The following is a 14,714-nucleotide window of genomic DNA, read 5'->3' as shown; positions in this document are numbered from 1 at the left end:
CCACCATCGGGCGGAACCGTTCTGAGTACAATGAGTAGCAATTCCAGCAGCATTTCCACTTGAGCATAATTCCGTACGGTAAGATTAAAAAAAGTTCCCATCCCAGATTTCTTAGCACAGTTAGCTAAGCATATTCAACTCTGCTGGTGAAATGCCTTTATTACGTGGAAACTCACAATTGGTCACTTGCTCACTCAGTCCATTTTAATCCTGATTTTGCATCACGACAGTGGAAAAAGAAACCGTAACAGTGTCAACAAGCCCCAATTGGTACAGATCGGCACAGTTCCGCAATGAGAACCGCTCAGCCCGATGGTTGAAAAGCACCTCTGGAGGGACATAGAAGGGTGAGATGTGGGCCATTTTCAGTTGGTTATAGACCAGAAATGCTGTGTTCTATATCATCTGTAGATGCTTAATCCGGGAAGTGCTAACTGGTAGGCCAGCCATGAGAGCATTGGAGTAGTCTCATCTTGAGATGACAAAAGCCTGGAACAGGAGCTGTGTAGCGTATTCTGACAGGTAGAGTCTGATTTTTCTGATGTTTTAAAGAGTGGATCTGCATGACTACGTGGTTTTTGAGATGTAAGCTTTGTGTGAAGTCCAGTTCCTGTGATGCCCAGATCAGAGAAGGTGGAGAGGAAGGCAGCCAACAGGTCTAGTAAGATAAGGACAGATGATTGGAGTTGGCATCTCTGGCCAGCCGAAGGGTTTTGGCGATTGACACTTATGAAACCAGGAAGATGAATAAGTGAAATATAAACAAAAAATTACTTAGTGCACCTTTAACTAATTTTAATTGTTTGCTTGTTGGAAATAGAAAGATTCCTTAAATAAAATTTCCTCTTTAGCTGCAAATACATGCTGCAGGTGAAATGTGTCCAACTGAACATTCCCATTTTTAGAGAAAACATATTTTTGGTGGATGTTGTGTAAACAGCTGTATGATCACAACTTAATTCTACTCAGTCATACTCTGGCCAAAGTATAGTTTTGGTAATATATTTGATTTCAGTTAAACTATTGTGAATAAGTTAGATAAATAACCATTTGATCTGATATGCTTATCCTTATTTCTACAGTTTTCCATCCAAAGTCCTCTCATGTGTTTCTACATTCTCTCTCCCTACTTTAGAGCTTATTAGATTTTCTGTATTGACCTTCAGTGTTTTATTGTTGTTTTTCTGAAAATCCTATCCAAGGTTCAATGAAGGCCTTCTCCTTTCTCTCTTCTTTGTCTCTTTCAGACCATGCTTAAAGACGACACTCTGCTTCTTATACCAAATGTTTTGAAGGTGTTTCTGGAGAATGGACAGATCAAATCATTTACGTTTGACAGCCACACCACTGTTAGGGTGAGTGTGATGTGAAAACTATAACCTGTCACTGGTATTTATCTTCCTTTTGCTTCAATACTTTTGATTTGCAATTCATTTGCGGATCATAAAATCTTTTTTATTACACTAAAAGCTTGAGCACATTAAAATTGCCGCAAGTCTGGACCTTGCAACACTGATGCAATTAATTCTCAGTATTTAAACCGAATCAGATCTTGTCAGTGATTCATAACTGACAGTAAAAGGAAAAAAGCAATTAGAGTCTATTTATGTACTAAGAATATACTAACATGGCTTAGCGAAGTCATTAGCCAACATTATGATGTTTTTCTTTCTGAAAGCAAAAGCAGAACAAAGGGTGAGGGCGTTCATTTGTAGAGCTGATCTTACATCTTGTCAAATTAAAATGTGAACAGCAAATAAATAATTTTTTCCCAGCAACTGTAATCAATTAAAACATGCAATACAAGATTTTTTTATTCAAGTACATCTGCCCCAGAGACTCTTAATTTCTGAAGGTTTTGTAGTGAATAGTTTTGTAGCGAATGGTGACATAACTTAAGTTAGCCTCTCTTGATATCATCCGACAATACATAATATAATGACAGCAGTGACATTAGTAAGGGACCGATATAATGGTCAGAGCTGCGTTACTCAAAAGCATCGCAAGCTTAAGTTGACTGTAGAGACAAATGGTGCCAATGGTTTCTACATTCTACTTAGGCTTATGATGCTTTTGGGTAACTCAGCCCAGGTCAATTAAATGGCCATTTCACCGTGTCCAAACTAGACGTAATGCGATAAGTTTCCCAAGACAAGTCCATCCTGAACAGGAAACTGATGTGCGGGTCCAGCACAATCACAGCCAATCAGAACATATTTGATTTTTAAAGTAGAGTTAAGAGGAGCAGGATTTTAGAACAATGAGTTCACGGTGGGAGGGGCTACCAGGCCCAAAGCCACAGAAATGGAAAAGAGCAATCGACAAAATGTCCTGCCGCTCGTCACACGGGTTACAACAGTAAAACGTGATAACATTTGACTTCCTCCAAAATGCTTCAAAGTAGAACGTTCTTTGTAGAATATGAAGAGTACGCACAAATTTTGTGCTCTGTGCCGAATTATCGAGTGAAGCCTATATGACTTGCGCATGAGTTCCACGCTATCCTATCTCTGGAGCACTTACAGTATAACTAGCTAAACATTCAGGGATTTTATGTAATTTTTGGTGTATAGTCAGTACTGTGATATATTTATAAAAAAATAAATAAAAAAAAGTACTCTTACAGTTAAAAATGAAGAACTTATAATTAATTACTTTACATCTCTGACAGCCTCTTCAACTCGTCTCTTTATTTATGACTCCAAGGTTTTTTGCCGTGGCCAATGCTGTTGACATTTCCCATAATCTTTCATGTGCCATGTAGCCAGTGATATCTTCAGCATTTGGTCAATATCACCAAACAGATTATCTCAATCCTGGTGACAGTACACAGCATAGGGTCCCTATCAAACCAGTGCAGATCACACTAAGTAATCCATCTATCATCCAGAGTTGGGTTACTGTCCTCAAACACACAGTATAATGAACCACTTTACACTGGCCAGTATGCTCCACACAAGAGTGTTTAAGCCACTGTGTTTGCATTAGTCACATGGAAACCTCATTAGTATTTGGAGCCCTTTCCAGAGGCCAAGCCACTAGTAAGTATGGGCAGTGTCCTGTGATTAATAGGGTTGATTGCTTTATTACTGATGGAAATGTCAAGCCTGTCCTCTGCAGTGTATGCACACTGCTGATGCTGTTGCTTTTCACTAGATTTACTCTGGAATACACTGAGAAATTGTTAGATAGCTGAATTTATTATGCTGTAAGACAATGGTTCCCAACCCTGTTCCTGGAGGCCCCCCAACACTACACATTTTGGATATCTCCCTAATCAAACACACCTGATTCAACTCATTAGCAGAGACTCTACGACCTGAATTGGATGTGTCAGATAAGGGAGATGCGCAGTGTTGGGGGGCCTCCAGGAACAGGGTTGGGAACCACTGCTGTATGAGGTTAAAACATCAACTATGAGCAGAATATTCTTTTTACAAAATATTTGACAGGTTACCCCTACTGAAAAAAAGACAGTCCAAACCAGCCTTAGCAGATAGTCTTAGCTGGTCGGCCAGCTGGTACTCCAGCCTGACCAGCTAAAAATACTTCAAAATCACTCATCAAACAATCATCAAACTAGACAGTCTGGAATACCAGCTAGCACCAGCATACCACCTAAGGCTGGTTAAAGATGTTTTCAACAGGAACAACAGAATATTTGAGATTGTTGTCCTCCTCCTATTCTCGACACAGGATGTGATGTCGTCACTGCAGGACCGCCTCTCTCTACGCTACATCGAGCATTTTGCTTTGGTGCTGGAGTCCAGTGGACTGGCACAGAACCAGAGGTTGCATCTGCTCCAGGAGAACCAGCCACTGTCTTATGTGAGTAAATACCACCCAAAAACCAATGACTGAGTTACCTTCACTCTGAAAATGAAGGGTTCCTTCAAGGTTCTTCAATTATATTAGTAGTTTAGAACCATATTTTCTTAAAGAACGTCTGTGCTGTAACATTTGTGTCATAATGTTTATTACCACGGAAAAATTATTTTGACTCACCCCTCATTGACAAGTCTTTTGAAAACATTCTTTTGAAAAATGTCTTTGATTTGTATCTTCAGGTAGTTCACAGGACATACTTCCAGGGAATGAAGTGTCTTTTTCGCATCTGCTTCTTCCCGAAGGACCCTGCTGACTTACTGAGGAGAGACCCTGCAGCGTTTGAGTACCTCTACATACAGGTGGATTAAGTTGTGAATATTCACATACCCACTTGTCACAGATTTTTCTGCTGTTTAAGACATAGGTAGAGTCTGGTCTTAGCATAAAGCCTCTTGATCATTTATTTTTTCTAAATTTTCACAGAGTCGCAATGACGTCATTAAAGAACGCTTTGGGATGGATTGGAAGTCTGACATCACACTTAGGTTGGCAGCTCTCCACATCTACATCACTGTGTCAATAGCGAGACCCAATCAGAAGATTTCTCTCAAGCATGTTGAGTAAGTGCTAGGGCTTTTGAAGAAATATATCAACAAATAGAATGTGGAAGTTTAGGAACGTTTATTAAACTAACCCTTAAATGAGAAGCACCATGAAACAGATAGGACAAGGCGTAGGTACAGAGATGCATGGTTATGGTGAGTAAAGGTGGCAGTCCAAAACAGTTCATCTAAACGCAGTACAGGCAAAAGTTACATACAAAGGTTTCTGTAATTCAAATATGAACAAAGTGACATCAGTGAGTTTGCAGGTTGGTTTATGAAGAAGGTTTATCAAGCTGTCAAACCCCAAAAAGAAACCTGTTTCCTAAAAATTGCCTATACACAATGTTAGTTTTTATAGCATAGGCTAAAGTAATGTATTGCAATTTGGGTTGAATTTAATGTAATGGAAAATTATGTGATGCACCAGAATTTTAAGCAGCCTCCAAAGTCATAGCTGTGGATGTCGAGTGGTGGCACCATTGTGCGTACATTCATAGAAAACAATGCTTTCTAATTTTTAGGACACTGTGTGTTGTCTGCCAGACGCATCCAGTGTGCGACACACTTCACCTTGATTGAACATCTTGACAACAAGATTTAAACTTAAAACAAGAAAAAATAAGACTTTGCCAATAGAGTAAGAAAAATACACTGAGATATATTCTCTGAGAATTTTAAGATTTGAGTGAACTAACCCTTTTAAGAATGTTTATATTTACAGGTGCATCTCAATAAATTAGAATGTCGTGGAAAAGTTCATTTATTTCAGTAATTCAACTCAAATTGTGAAACTCGTGTATTAAAGAGATTCAATGCACACAGACTGAAGTAGTTTAAGTCTTTGGTTCTTTTAATTGTGATGATTTTGGCTCACATTTAACAAAAACCCACCAATTCACTATCTCAAAAAATTAGAATATAGTGACATGCCAATCAGCTAATCAACTCAAAACACCTGCAAAGATTTCCTGAGCCTTCAAAATGGTCTCTCAGTTTGGTTCACTAGGCTACACAGTCATGGGGAAGACTGCTGATCTGACAGTTGTCCAGAAGACAATCATTGACACCCCTCACAAGGTGGGTAAGCCACAAACATTCATTGCCAAAGAAGCTGGCTGTTCACAGAGTGCTGTATCCAAGCATGTTAACAGAAAGTTGAGTGGAAGGAAAAAGTGTGGAAGAAAAAGATGCACAACCAACCGAGAGAACCGCAGCCTTATGAGGATTGTCAAGCAAAATCGATTCAAGAATTTGGGTGAACTTCACAAGGAATGGACTGAGGCTGGGGTCAAGGCATCAAGAGCCACCACACACAGACGTGTCAAGGAATTTGGCTACAGTTGTCGTATTCCTCTTGTTAAGCCACTCCTGAACCACAGACAACGTCAGAGGCGTCTTACCTGGGCTAAGGAGAAGAAGAACTGGACTGTTGCCCAGTGGTCCAAAGTCCTCTTTTCAGATGAGAGCAAGTTTTGTATTTCATTTGGAAACCAAGGTCCTAGAGTCTGGAGGAAGGGTGGAGAAGCTCATAGCCCAAGTTGCTTGAAGTCCAGTGTTAAGTTTCCACAGTCTGTGATGATTTGGGGTGCAATGTCATCTGCTGGTGTTGGTCCATTGTGTTTTTTGAAAACCAAAGTCACTGCACCCGTTTACCAAGAAATGTTGGAGCACTTCATGCTTCCTTCTGCTGACCAGCTTTTTAAAGATGCTGATTTAATTTTCCAGCAGGATTTGGCACCTGCCCACACTGCCAAAAGCACCAAAAGTTGGTTAAATGACCATGGTGTTGGTGTGCTTGACTGGCCAGCAAACTCACCAGACCTGAACCCCATAGAGAATCTATGGGGTATTGGCAAGAGGAAAATGAGAAACAAGAGACCAAAAAATGCAGATGAGCCGAAGGCCACTGTCAAAGAAACCTGGGCTTCCATACCACCTCGGCGGTGCCACAAACTGATCACCTCCATGCCATGCCAAATTGAGGCAGTAATTAAAGCAAAAGGAGCCCCTACCAAGTATTGAGTACATATACAGTAAATGAACATACTTTCCAGAAGGCCAACAATTCACTAAAAATGTTTTTTTTATTGGTCTTATGATGTATTCTAATTTTTTGAGATAGTGAATTGGTGGGTTTTTGTTAAATGTGAGCCAAAATCATCACAATTAAAAGAACCAAAGACTTAAACTACTTCAGTCTGTATGCATTGAATTTATTTAATACACGAGTTTCACAATTTGAGTTGAATTACTGAAATAAATGCACTTTTCCACGACATTCTAATTTATTGAGATGCACCTGTATGTACTAGAAAACAAGAATTTTTGGGGTGCATTCATCAAAGGATCAAGGAATAATGGCTTGTGGTTTGACTCTTTATGATATGAAGACTAAACCTGTTTCACCTCCTCTAGGAAAGAATGGGGTTTGGAGCCTTTCCTTCCTTTGACGCTGTTGCCAACTGTCAAGGAGAAAAATGTGTGTAAGACTCTATCACAGCTGTTGAAGACATATCAGCATCCTCCACCAGCTGGTAACAAGGTATAACTGCTTACTTAGAATATTTCAAATGTAATGCTTAATAACTTTCCAGGCAAATAGATCTTAAAAGGAATCATTCACCAAAAAAACTGTTCAAAGTAGTCCATGTGATTTGTGCAGTATATTTCAAGTCTTCTGAAGACATACGATAGCTTTTGTGAGGAATGAACCACAATTTAGATAGCTATATAAACTATGTTTTATTTGTATGCCCTAGGAGCACATTTGGTATGTGTTATGGTGGAACAGAGGTTTGCAATTGATTTCTCCATACTGATCATTTTGCACAGAGCAGACCGGCTTAGAGCAATGAATCATTGCCCTCTACTGGTAAAAACAATTCACTCCATATGCACTTGCTCAACTCACCAAATACATCATCTCTCTATCCATCTGTTTCTAAGCAGGTTTCTCCTATCCAAGGAAAACTACAGTATATGCGTGTCTTGAACGACCTTCCACCATTTGGAGGCTTCTTGTTTCACACAGTTGGCCTGGTAATAGGAATTTGACAATCTCATTGATGAAGATGATTACATTAACTGCACTACTTCAACAATGCACTTACTTTCTCATAACCTTTCAAGTTAACCACTTTTTCTTGGTATCTCCATAACCGTAACTCCAAGCTGATTAAATTTGTTTTTCTTTTGAAAGGATGAGAAGCAATCAGCCACTACATTGTTAGTAGGGCCAAAACATGGTATTAGTCATGTGATTGACCTGAAGAACAACCTAACAACAGTCTTAGCAGAGTTTAGCCGTGTAGGCAAAGTCCAGCTCTTCAGAGAACATCATGGGGTAGCCCGCATTGAGGTTGTTATTCTGGAAGCAAAGGTGTGAAAGCTCTGTTACAAAACCTATAAGCACAATGAATTTACATTATAATGTACTGTAATTTCTTTGTAAACAGGATGCAATGATGTGATTGTATAATGTGTAGATATAATGCTGTACTAATATCTGTCTTTATACTAATTATTGTAGCCCTTGGTCTTGTTAATGGAGTGGCCAGATGCATCAAACTTTGCCTGTTTGATCTCTGGCTATTACAAGCTCTTTGTGGACCCTAAAAGGACCATCTACTGTAGGATACCTGGCCAGCCTCATATGATCAAGGCAGGTATGTTAGAAGTCAGTTCCCTTCTTTTTAAAACCATCCCTGATTTGATCATACTTTATAGAAATACAGAAAAATCATTGCATGTCATTGCCTGATAGCGCTTTTGCATTGCTTTTCATCATCTCCCATTCACTTGCTGAATTAGAATAGGTTTTGTTACATGTGGAAACCTTTAATTTACATAATGTAATGTGGAATATACAAAAATAATAATAATAAAAAAAGAATATATATATATATATATATATATATATGTGTGTGTGTGTGTGTAGCCTGTATTAATGATACAACGTCCCTGGTACCATCTCAAATATGTAGGCTACTGTTTATTTCCAATAGCGACAAAATAACATTAATATATATTAATTGTGGTGAGTTAATCAGCTAAAAGTATGCGATTCATTCTCATCAGGTTGCTTCCTAAGAAATTTACATTTATTAATTAGAACGAATTGCAGTGGCAATCATTCCTAATTCCTGCTTGAGCTTTCCATCTTCTTGATCTCTCCATCTTCATCTCAAGTCAATTTATGAGATTTCCTGAAATGCTGGAAAAGTTAATTTCTCTGCAAGTTGAAAGCATTTTAATCATATTACTATACCATATTCTGGATGTTCGCACCATCTCATGTGGTCTACCAAAGAGAAAGATCACAACATGCCATAGCATCCCACAAGGCTTCTTTCTGCATCCATCTCTGAGAACTCTATTCAACAGATTCACCTTTTGTCACCTGGACTCATTTTTATCCATCATATGTCTCCTACTAGCTCAGCCACTCAGACACTTCTGTCATTTAGATTCCAGAAGCTCCCATGTTTATTCCCGCTCTGGAGCCACTGTGTTAAGTGGGAGTCGGAGAGAAGAGAGAGAGGGGTCGTCCAGAGAGGCGGCGCAGAAGACATCGGCACCACCCATATCTCAGCACCTTGGCCTGTGTCACATCCATTTAAAAGAGCAACAACAGCTGCAAGAGCTGCAGATACAGGAAGAGCAGGAGCTTGACATTAATGAGAACCTTATCATGCAGGTGCAAAGTCGTTCAAGCACAAAGTCTGACCCCACTCTAAAGAGCACTGAATCAGTGGCTAAACAAGTCAGTCCAGCCGATGACAGCTCAAGTTTCAGGGGCAGGGCCAAAACAATGGAGCCGTCAAGGTTTTTTTGCGACTCTTGCAAGGCAAAACTCCAAGCTGAAGGTTTGATGTCGGACGCTGGAGAGTTTGGGAAGCTCATTTTACAGCAGTGCACAAATTCTTGTGCTTCTCGTGAAGGGGGGGCTGTTGATCTCATTGCCTTACCGCTCCCTGGGAATGAGGAAGATGAGGAGGTGGATGAGGGTGGAGGAAAGTTGCAGCCTCACCCTCCTGCCATTGCAGCACCACCCCCGGGGTTTCGTGATAACAGCTCTGATGAAGATGACCCAAAAAAGGGTCGGAAAGGAATCAAAGCCTCTGCTGCTGCAGCAGAGGGTCAAGAGGACGTTCCTGTGACACTGATTGACACTGTGGCCACTAGGACGGTTCAGGACCATGCTCAGGAGTTAGATGATGCATTAGTGTCCACTCTCCAGGCACTGGAAGCACTCGCTGCATCTGAGGACTACCCACATCATCACCAGCAGACAGCACAGACAGCAGGTGGACATAAGTACTACTAGAAGTGCTGGTCCTTTAACTTTTCAATAAGTAAATTAGTCTTTTAAAAGTCAAGCAAGTTGTAAAATCAGATTTGGTCATTCGAAATTGGTGGTTGGTGATTTTCTTTGTGAATTTAGTCAGTTTACTCATTGAATTTAACTTGACAAAGAGTAAATTAGTCTTTCAAAAGTCAAGGATATTGTAAAATCAGAGTTGGTCATTTGAAATTTGGGGTTGGTTTCATATTGCATATAATCTGAAGAAATCATCCTTGAATTACATTAACCTAGCATTAAAATCAGCAGGTCCCATAAATTATCAATGCAGTGTTATCTGTTCCTTTACAGCAAAATAATAAACAGGATTGGATCTGTATATTTCCATTTTTAAATTGTACACGTACATATACTTTTGTTGGTTTGTTTACCTGAAGTGTCCAGAAATTGTGATTTCTTATGATCCTTTTTGTGTTTTGTTCTCTTACAGGGTTGATTGTGCTTGCTGCCATTACCCCTGAATCATCCCTAGACTCTAGGCATGAGACAAATTCATCAGAGCTAACTGATGTGTCTGAGATGGTGTCTGCCATGAAACAGCATCAGAACCAGGCATATCTTCTTGCCCACCACATCAACAAAGAACGACTTTTCAGTCGACGAGACTTCCCCTTGACAATCCCTGGCTGTACCACACAAGCAATTGGGGGAGGGGCTTTTTCGATGAGTCAGATCCATGGTGGGTATTCACCAAAGCCTGTGATCTTAAGTAAGACTCTGCCCTTGAAAGTGTGTCCCAATCAAGGGACTGGCCCCGCTGTCAACTCTGTGGAGCAGGGCAAGAGCCCTGAAGAAGCAAAAAGAGAGAGGGATATAGAAAAACTGGAACCAGACCCTGTCAAAGAGTGCTTGGTAGAGTCTAAACAACAGACATCTGAGAAACTCAAAGCATCAGAACAAACCAATGTGGGGTGTGCTCCCCAGGTCATCAAAGAGAAATTACCTCCTGCTAATGAAGAAAAACTGAGCTCCAATACCTCCAAAGGTGTCCAGGAAAAACATTCTGGGACAGCCACCCTTGAAATGACCAGCATAGCCTTACCCGTCCTCTTGCCTGTGGATAGAACTGCATCTGCTTATATTTGCAAGACAAATATGTGCCAAGATGCCGAGACTGCCTCAAGTGAGACCATAAAGCCTTCAAGTTCAAAGGGCCTTCTGCCAGCTGCTGACTTGTTCTGCACATGTCCAGTACGGCCAGAGCCTGGCCCACAGGTGCGTCTGAAAGATCCACAGGCCCAAAAGGTGGTAGTGTTTCATTCATCCTCTCCCACAGACGATGAGCATCTCCATGCCAAAGGACTTCAGTTAGCCTGTAACATAGAGAGTACATCGAAGACACCTGATTCAAGCTTGGCTAAGCCTAGCACCCTGCCTACAACTAAGAACTCGCCAGTTATGCCTGCTAAAGTAGAATGGAAAGAGATGTCTGAGGTAAAAGCAGAGAACTCCCAGAGTAAAGCCCCTGTGGAACCACAGTTAATTGCTAAAAGTTTGCCTGTTCTGGTAGACCCAACACATGTATCGAGCTGTGTGGAAAAGGGTGCAACTATACCAGGAGCAGAGTATAAAAAGCATGATAGTAACAAATCCAAATCCCAGCGTAGTATTCCATTCCTGAGTTTTAGGAATTTAATTTCAGCCACTTTCCCAGCACGTCTCCGACGAGAGACAGATGAGCGCCGTGCACAGCTCCAGAAGGTCAGGCAATATGAGCTGGAGTTCCTGGAGGAGCTTTTAAAACCCAAAACATCACAAGGAGAGTTCTTACCACAGGGATCTTCTCCTGTCCCCTCCTCAACCCCATGTGCCTGCCAGCTGCGTACAAGTCCTGTACAGAAGGTTCCAGGGATCTCACGAGAACAGCGTCGCAGCTGTGATTGTAAGCGGATGTGCCGGGGGATGCGTCTCCCAGATACAGCCGTTGGTTCTGCAATGGAGCAGAGAGGAAGAGAGAGGGCCATCTCAAAAACACCCCCATCAGTCACTAAGTCTCCACATGCTCACGGAGAATTACGGAAACCTCAGACTTTAGAAATCAAAACCACTCGAATCCGCTCCACAAGCCTAGAGTCAAGGGAACCCAGAGATACTCCCACATCATGTTTGCCAACATGCACCACCAGGTCAGAATGTATGAGTGCACCACAGTACAAAAAGCTACAAAGGAGATATAGTATAGGGGAGATTGATAACAATGAAAGCACCCCCCTATATGCTGAGGTCAAAACTACAAAAGCAAAGAGTTTGGAGAAAGAAATGGAAAGAGTCAGAGCCACTGGACTTAGACTCCCAACTCCAGTGGAGCCTGTACATGCTAAAGATGGGGAGGCCAAAAATAAGGGGATATTTTTTATACAAGGAGAGGAGCTTATTCAAGAAACTCGTGAGGGTACCACTGAGGTTCTAGGATTGCCAAGTGAAGATAATGAAGACAGGGAAAAATGCTGCTCCTTTTGCTTCTGTTATCGCAAGTGCGAAGCTGCTGATGAGAGCAGTGAAAAAGATGAACTGTCTTATTCCATCCCCTTGCAGGTCTTGCCTGGAATGCAACTAGACTCAAGGGCAATGACAGTAGTCAGCAAAACTCTTCAGGTACTTGATGCGGAGGACTGCAGTGGGGAAGAGGAGGAGGAAGAAGAGGAGCAGCAAACACAGAGGATTGATCTGCGGGCACCTGGGAACCTGGAAACGAGCTTGGCAAGAGTACAATCCTTACAGGGCAAAACATTCTCGCTACCTGATGGATTCTTAAATGCACAAATTGATGCCAATGAGCTGCTTGCAATTTTAAGGCAGTGTGCCAATAGTCCCCAAATAGAGGGTGAACCTCGTATTCCACCTGCAAGACTGGCAGAGTACAAGCAAGAACTTTCAGTCCGTTTTAAAGACTTCAGGGCATCATGCAGACGAGTGGCGAGTGTTGAGAAAAGTCCATCACGAATGCTAAGTGCTTTCACAGCCAGCTTCCAGGTGCTGTGTAACCTTACTCAAACATTCATTAGGCTGGTAAGGGGTGTCCGCTCTGAAACTCAAAAACTACAGCTTTTACGTAAAGTAGAGGAGGTAGCTGTCAACTATACCCTTCTTCTCCGGGCTGCTGAAGAAGCAATGGGACACTTAAGTAGCCTCCCCAATAAGGGTGTGAGTCCTCAACTCCAAACCTCCACTAATATGGGCTCTCTTAATCGCTCCATCAAAACCTTGCCCAGCAAGTAATGACTCCATTTCGGCACATGGAATCGTAGGGCAGGCCAGAAAGACAAACTTGGGCAATGTGACAGGACTCTCCTGATTATTCATTAGTTTACATATTTATTGGCCTATCTGTTAGGTCACTGCCTGCTAAATTCCATAATTGCATAACTATATACTCTAATATTATTATAAAGGGTTGTGCCAACTAGTACCCCCAGATGATCTTTGTCACCATATATGTGCACAGGAAAGAAAAAAAATACATTAATCCTGTGCCGTACAGATGATCAACAGGGCTGTACACTCATGTCCTTAGAAAAAGAGAACTGTGAAATGGACTTAGTTTTTTGTACGTTTAATTGTTCCTATATTTTAATCATAAAATGACTGTCTTGGGAAGGGCTGGTGGGGATGGGGAGTGTCTGGGTTATTCTGTATCTAAAAAATGGTTTATAGAGTATATTATAGAAAAAACAATATTATCATTATTGCAATTACAAATATTGTAGAGAAATTATACCAACATCATATGAAATATGTGCCCTGAGGGTGGCAAAATATATCACAGAGAAAATTAACGATTTAACAGTAACAGATTTTGTAAATTAAGTAGAGAGAAATGGCTATTTGGTTATATACTTGTTTTTCCATTTTGATTGTTGTGACATGAAATACTCCCTTTTCACAGTATCACATTCACACTGTCTGGATTTGTATCTCTGCAAGAGTCTAAATTGGCACATTTTTAATGAATATTTATGAACACAAGAGCCCACTAACAAGGTAGTGGAAGGCAACACCTGCTCAGGGCAGACAATGTAGCAGATTCAAATTCACTGGGATATCAATTGAAAGAGGATAGAGGTTGCGTTAAGACCAAGCAGAAAGAAAGGGCGCTCTTTGCTAATGCACAAAACAATAACCTTTATCACTCTCACCTCCACATACTGGACTGAACCAGCTCCATACTTTATGTAGTGGCAAACATTGGCAACATCATTTGTATTGGAGGAGTGTGGTGGGATTCTGACAGCCTCATAAGCCAATGCTTGTGTATATAAAACATTTTGCTGCCACAAATAGCCTATTTCCAAATGCACTGTTAACCAACATGTTTCAAAACACTTTCTGAATATTGATTTAATGTTTTATCTCATAATTGGTAATGTCCTTACTGACCTGTAGAAAACTTTATTTTTGGATTTTCATGTGATGTCATCCATTCACACCCCCATACAACCAGAATAGTTTTATATGTATTTTAATAAAACCAGCTGCTGTCTTATGTCTGAAAACTTTTCTGTCTCCTCTTACGATCTATGATTTAACTGATTAAATTAGGGTCTTATGCCATTTATTACACCTTGACAGTAGTAGAGCCTGTTAAAATAATTTATTTCATTGTTCTAGTGTCTTGCATGTTAACCCTCCTTTAAGCTCTATTTGATGAAGCAGTCACTGTCAAGACTGTTTAATGTTGGATTTGGATATACCATTAAAAGGTCAACAAAACAGTACACATTGAAAGTAGTGTTTTACAATTATATTTCCATAGAAAAGTATAATTATTCTATGCTTTACTTGTAAAAATATTAGTGAATCTTAAAACTCATTTTGAGAATAACATTGCAAAGATTTATCAGAACTTACTGTTTTTTAACAGAGAATTCACAACATGTATCTTATGATTTATAGTAGTAATGTACAAGATACAAATAGTA

At 40.5% G+C, this 14,714-nt stretch overlaps 1 protein-coding gene across 1 annotated transcript; it reads left to right on the top strand.

Annotated features, from left to right (window-relative positions):
• The first annotated feature begins 1,247 nt into the window (after positions 1-1,247).
• LOC127412822 (FERM and PDZ domain-containing protein 3-like) lies at positions 1,248-14,328 on the top strand. Its single transcript, XM_051649475.1, has 10 exons — positions 1,248-1,355; positions 3,697-3,828; positions 4,068-4,187; positions 4,312-4,448; positions 6,849-6,975; positions 7,380-7,472; positions 7,633-7,812; positions 7,963-8,098; positions 8,900-9,739; positions 10,226-14,328. Exons 1-10 carry the CDS (start codon positions 1,251-1,253, stop codon positions 13,012-13,014), a joined length of 4,659 nt encoding a protein of 1,552 aa, XP_051505435.1. The 5' UTR covers positions 1,248-1,250; the 3' UTR covers positions 13,015-14,328.
• Positions 14,329-14,714: the final 386 nt, after the last annotated feature.

This window comes from Myxocyprinus asiaticus, chromosome 22, assembly GCF_019703515.2.
Source record: "Myxocyprinus asiaticus isolate MX2 ecotype Aquarium Trade chromosome 22, UBuf_Myxa_2, whole genome shotgun sequence".
NCBI lineage: Eukaryota > Metazoa > Chordata > Actinopteri > Cypriniformes > Catostomidae > Myxocyprinus > Myxocyprinus asiaticus.
The sequence above is the reverse complement of the archived record's forward strand: the minus strand, read 5'-3'. Positions and strand labels throughout refer to the sequence as shown.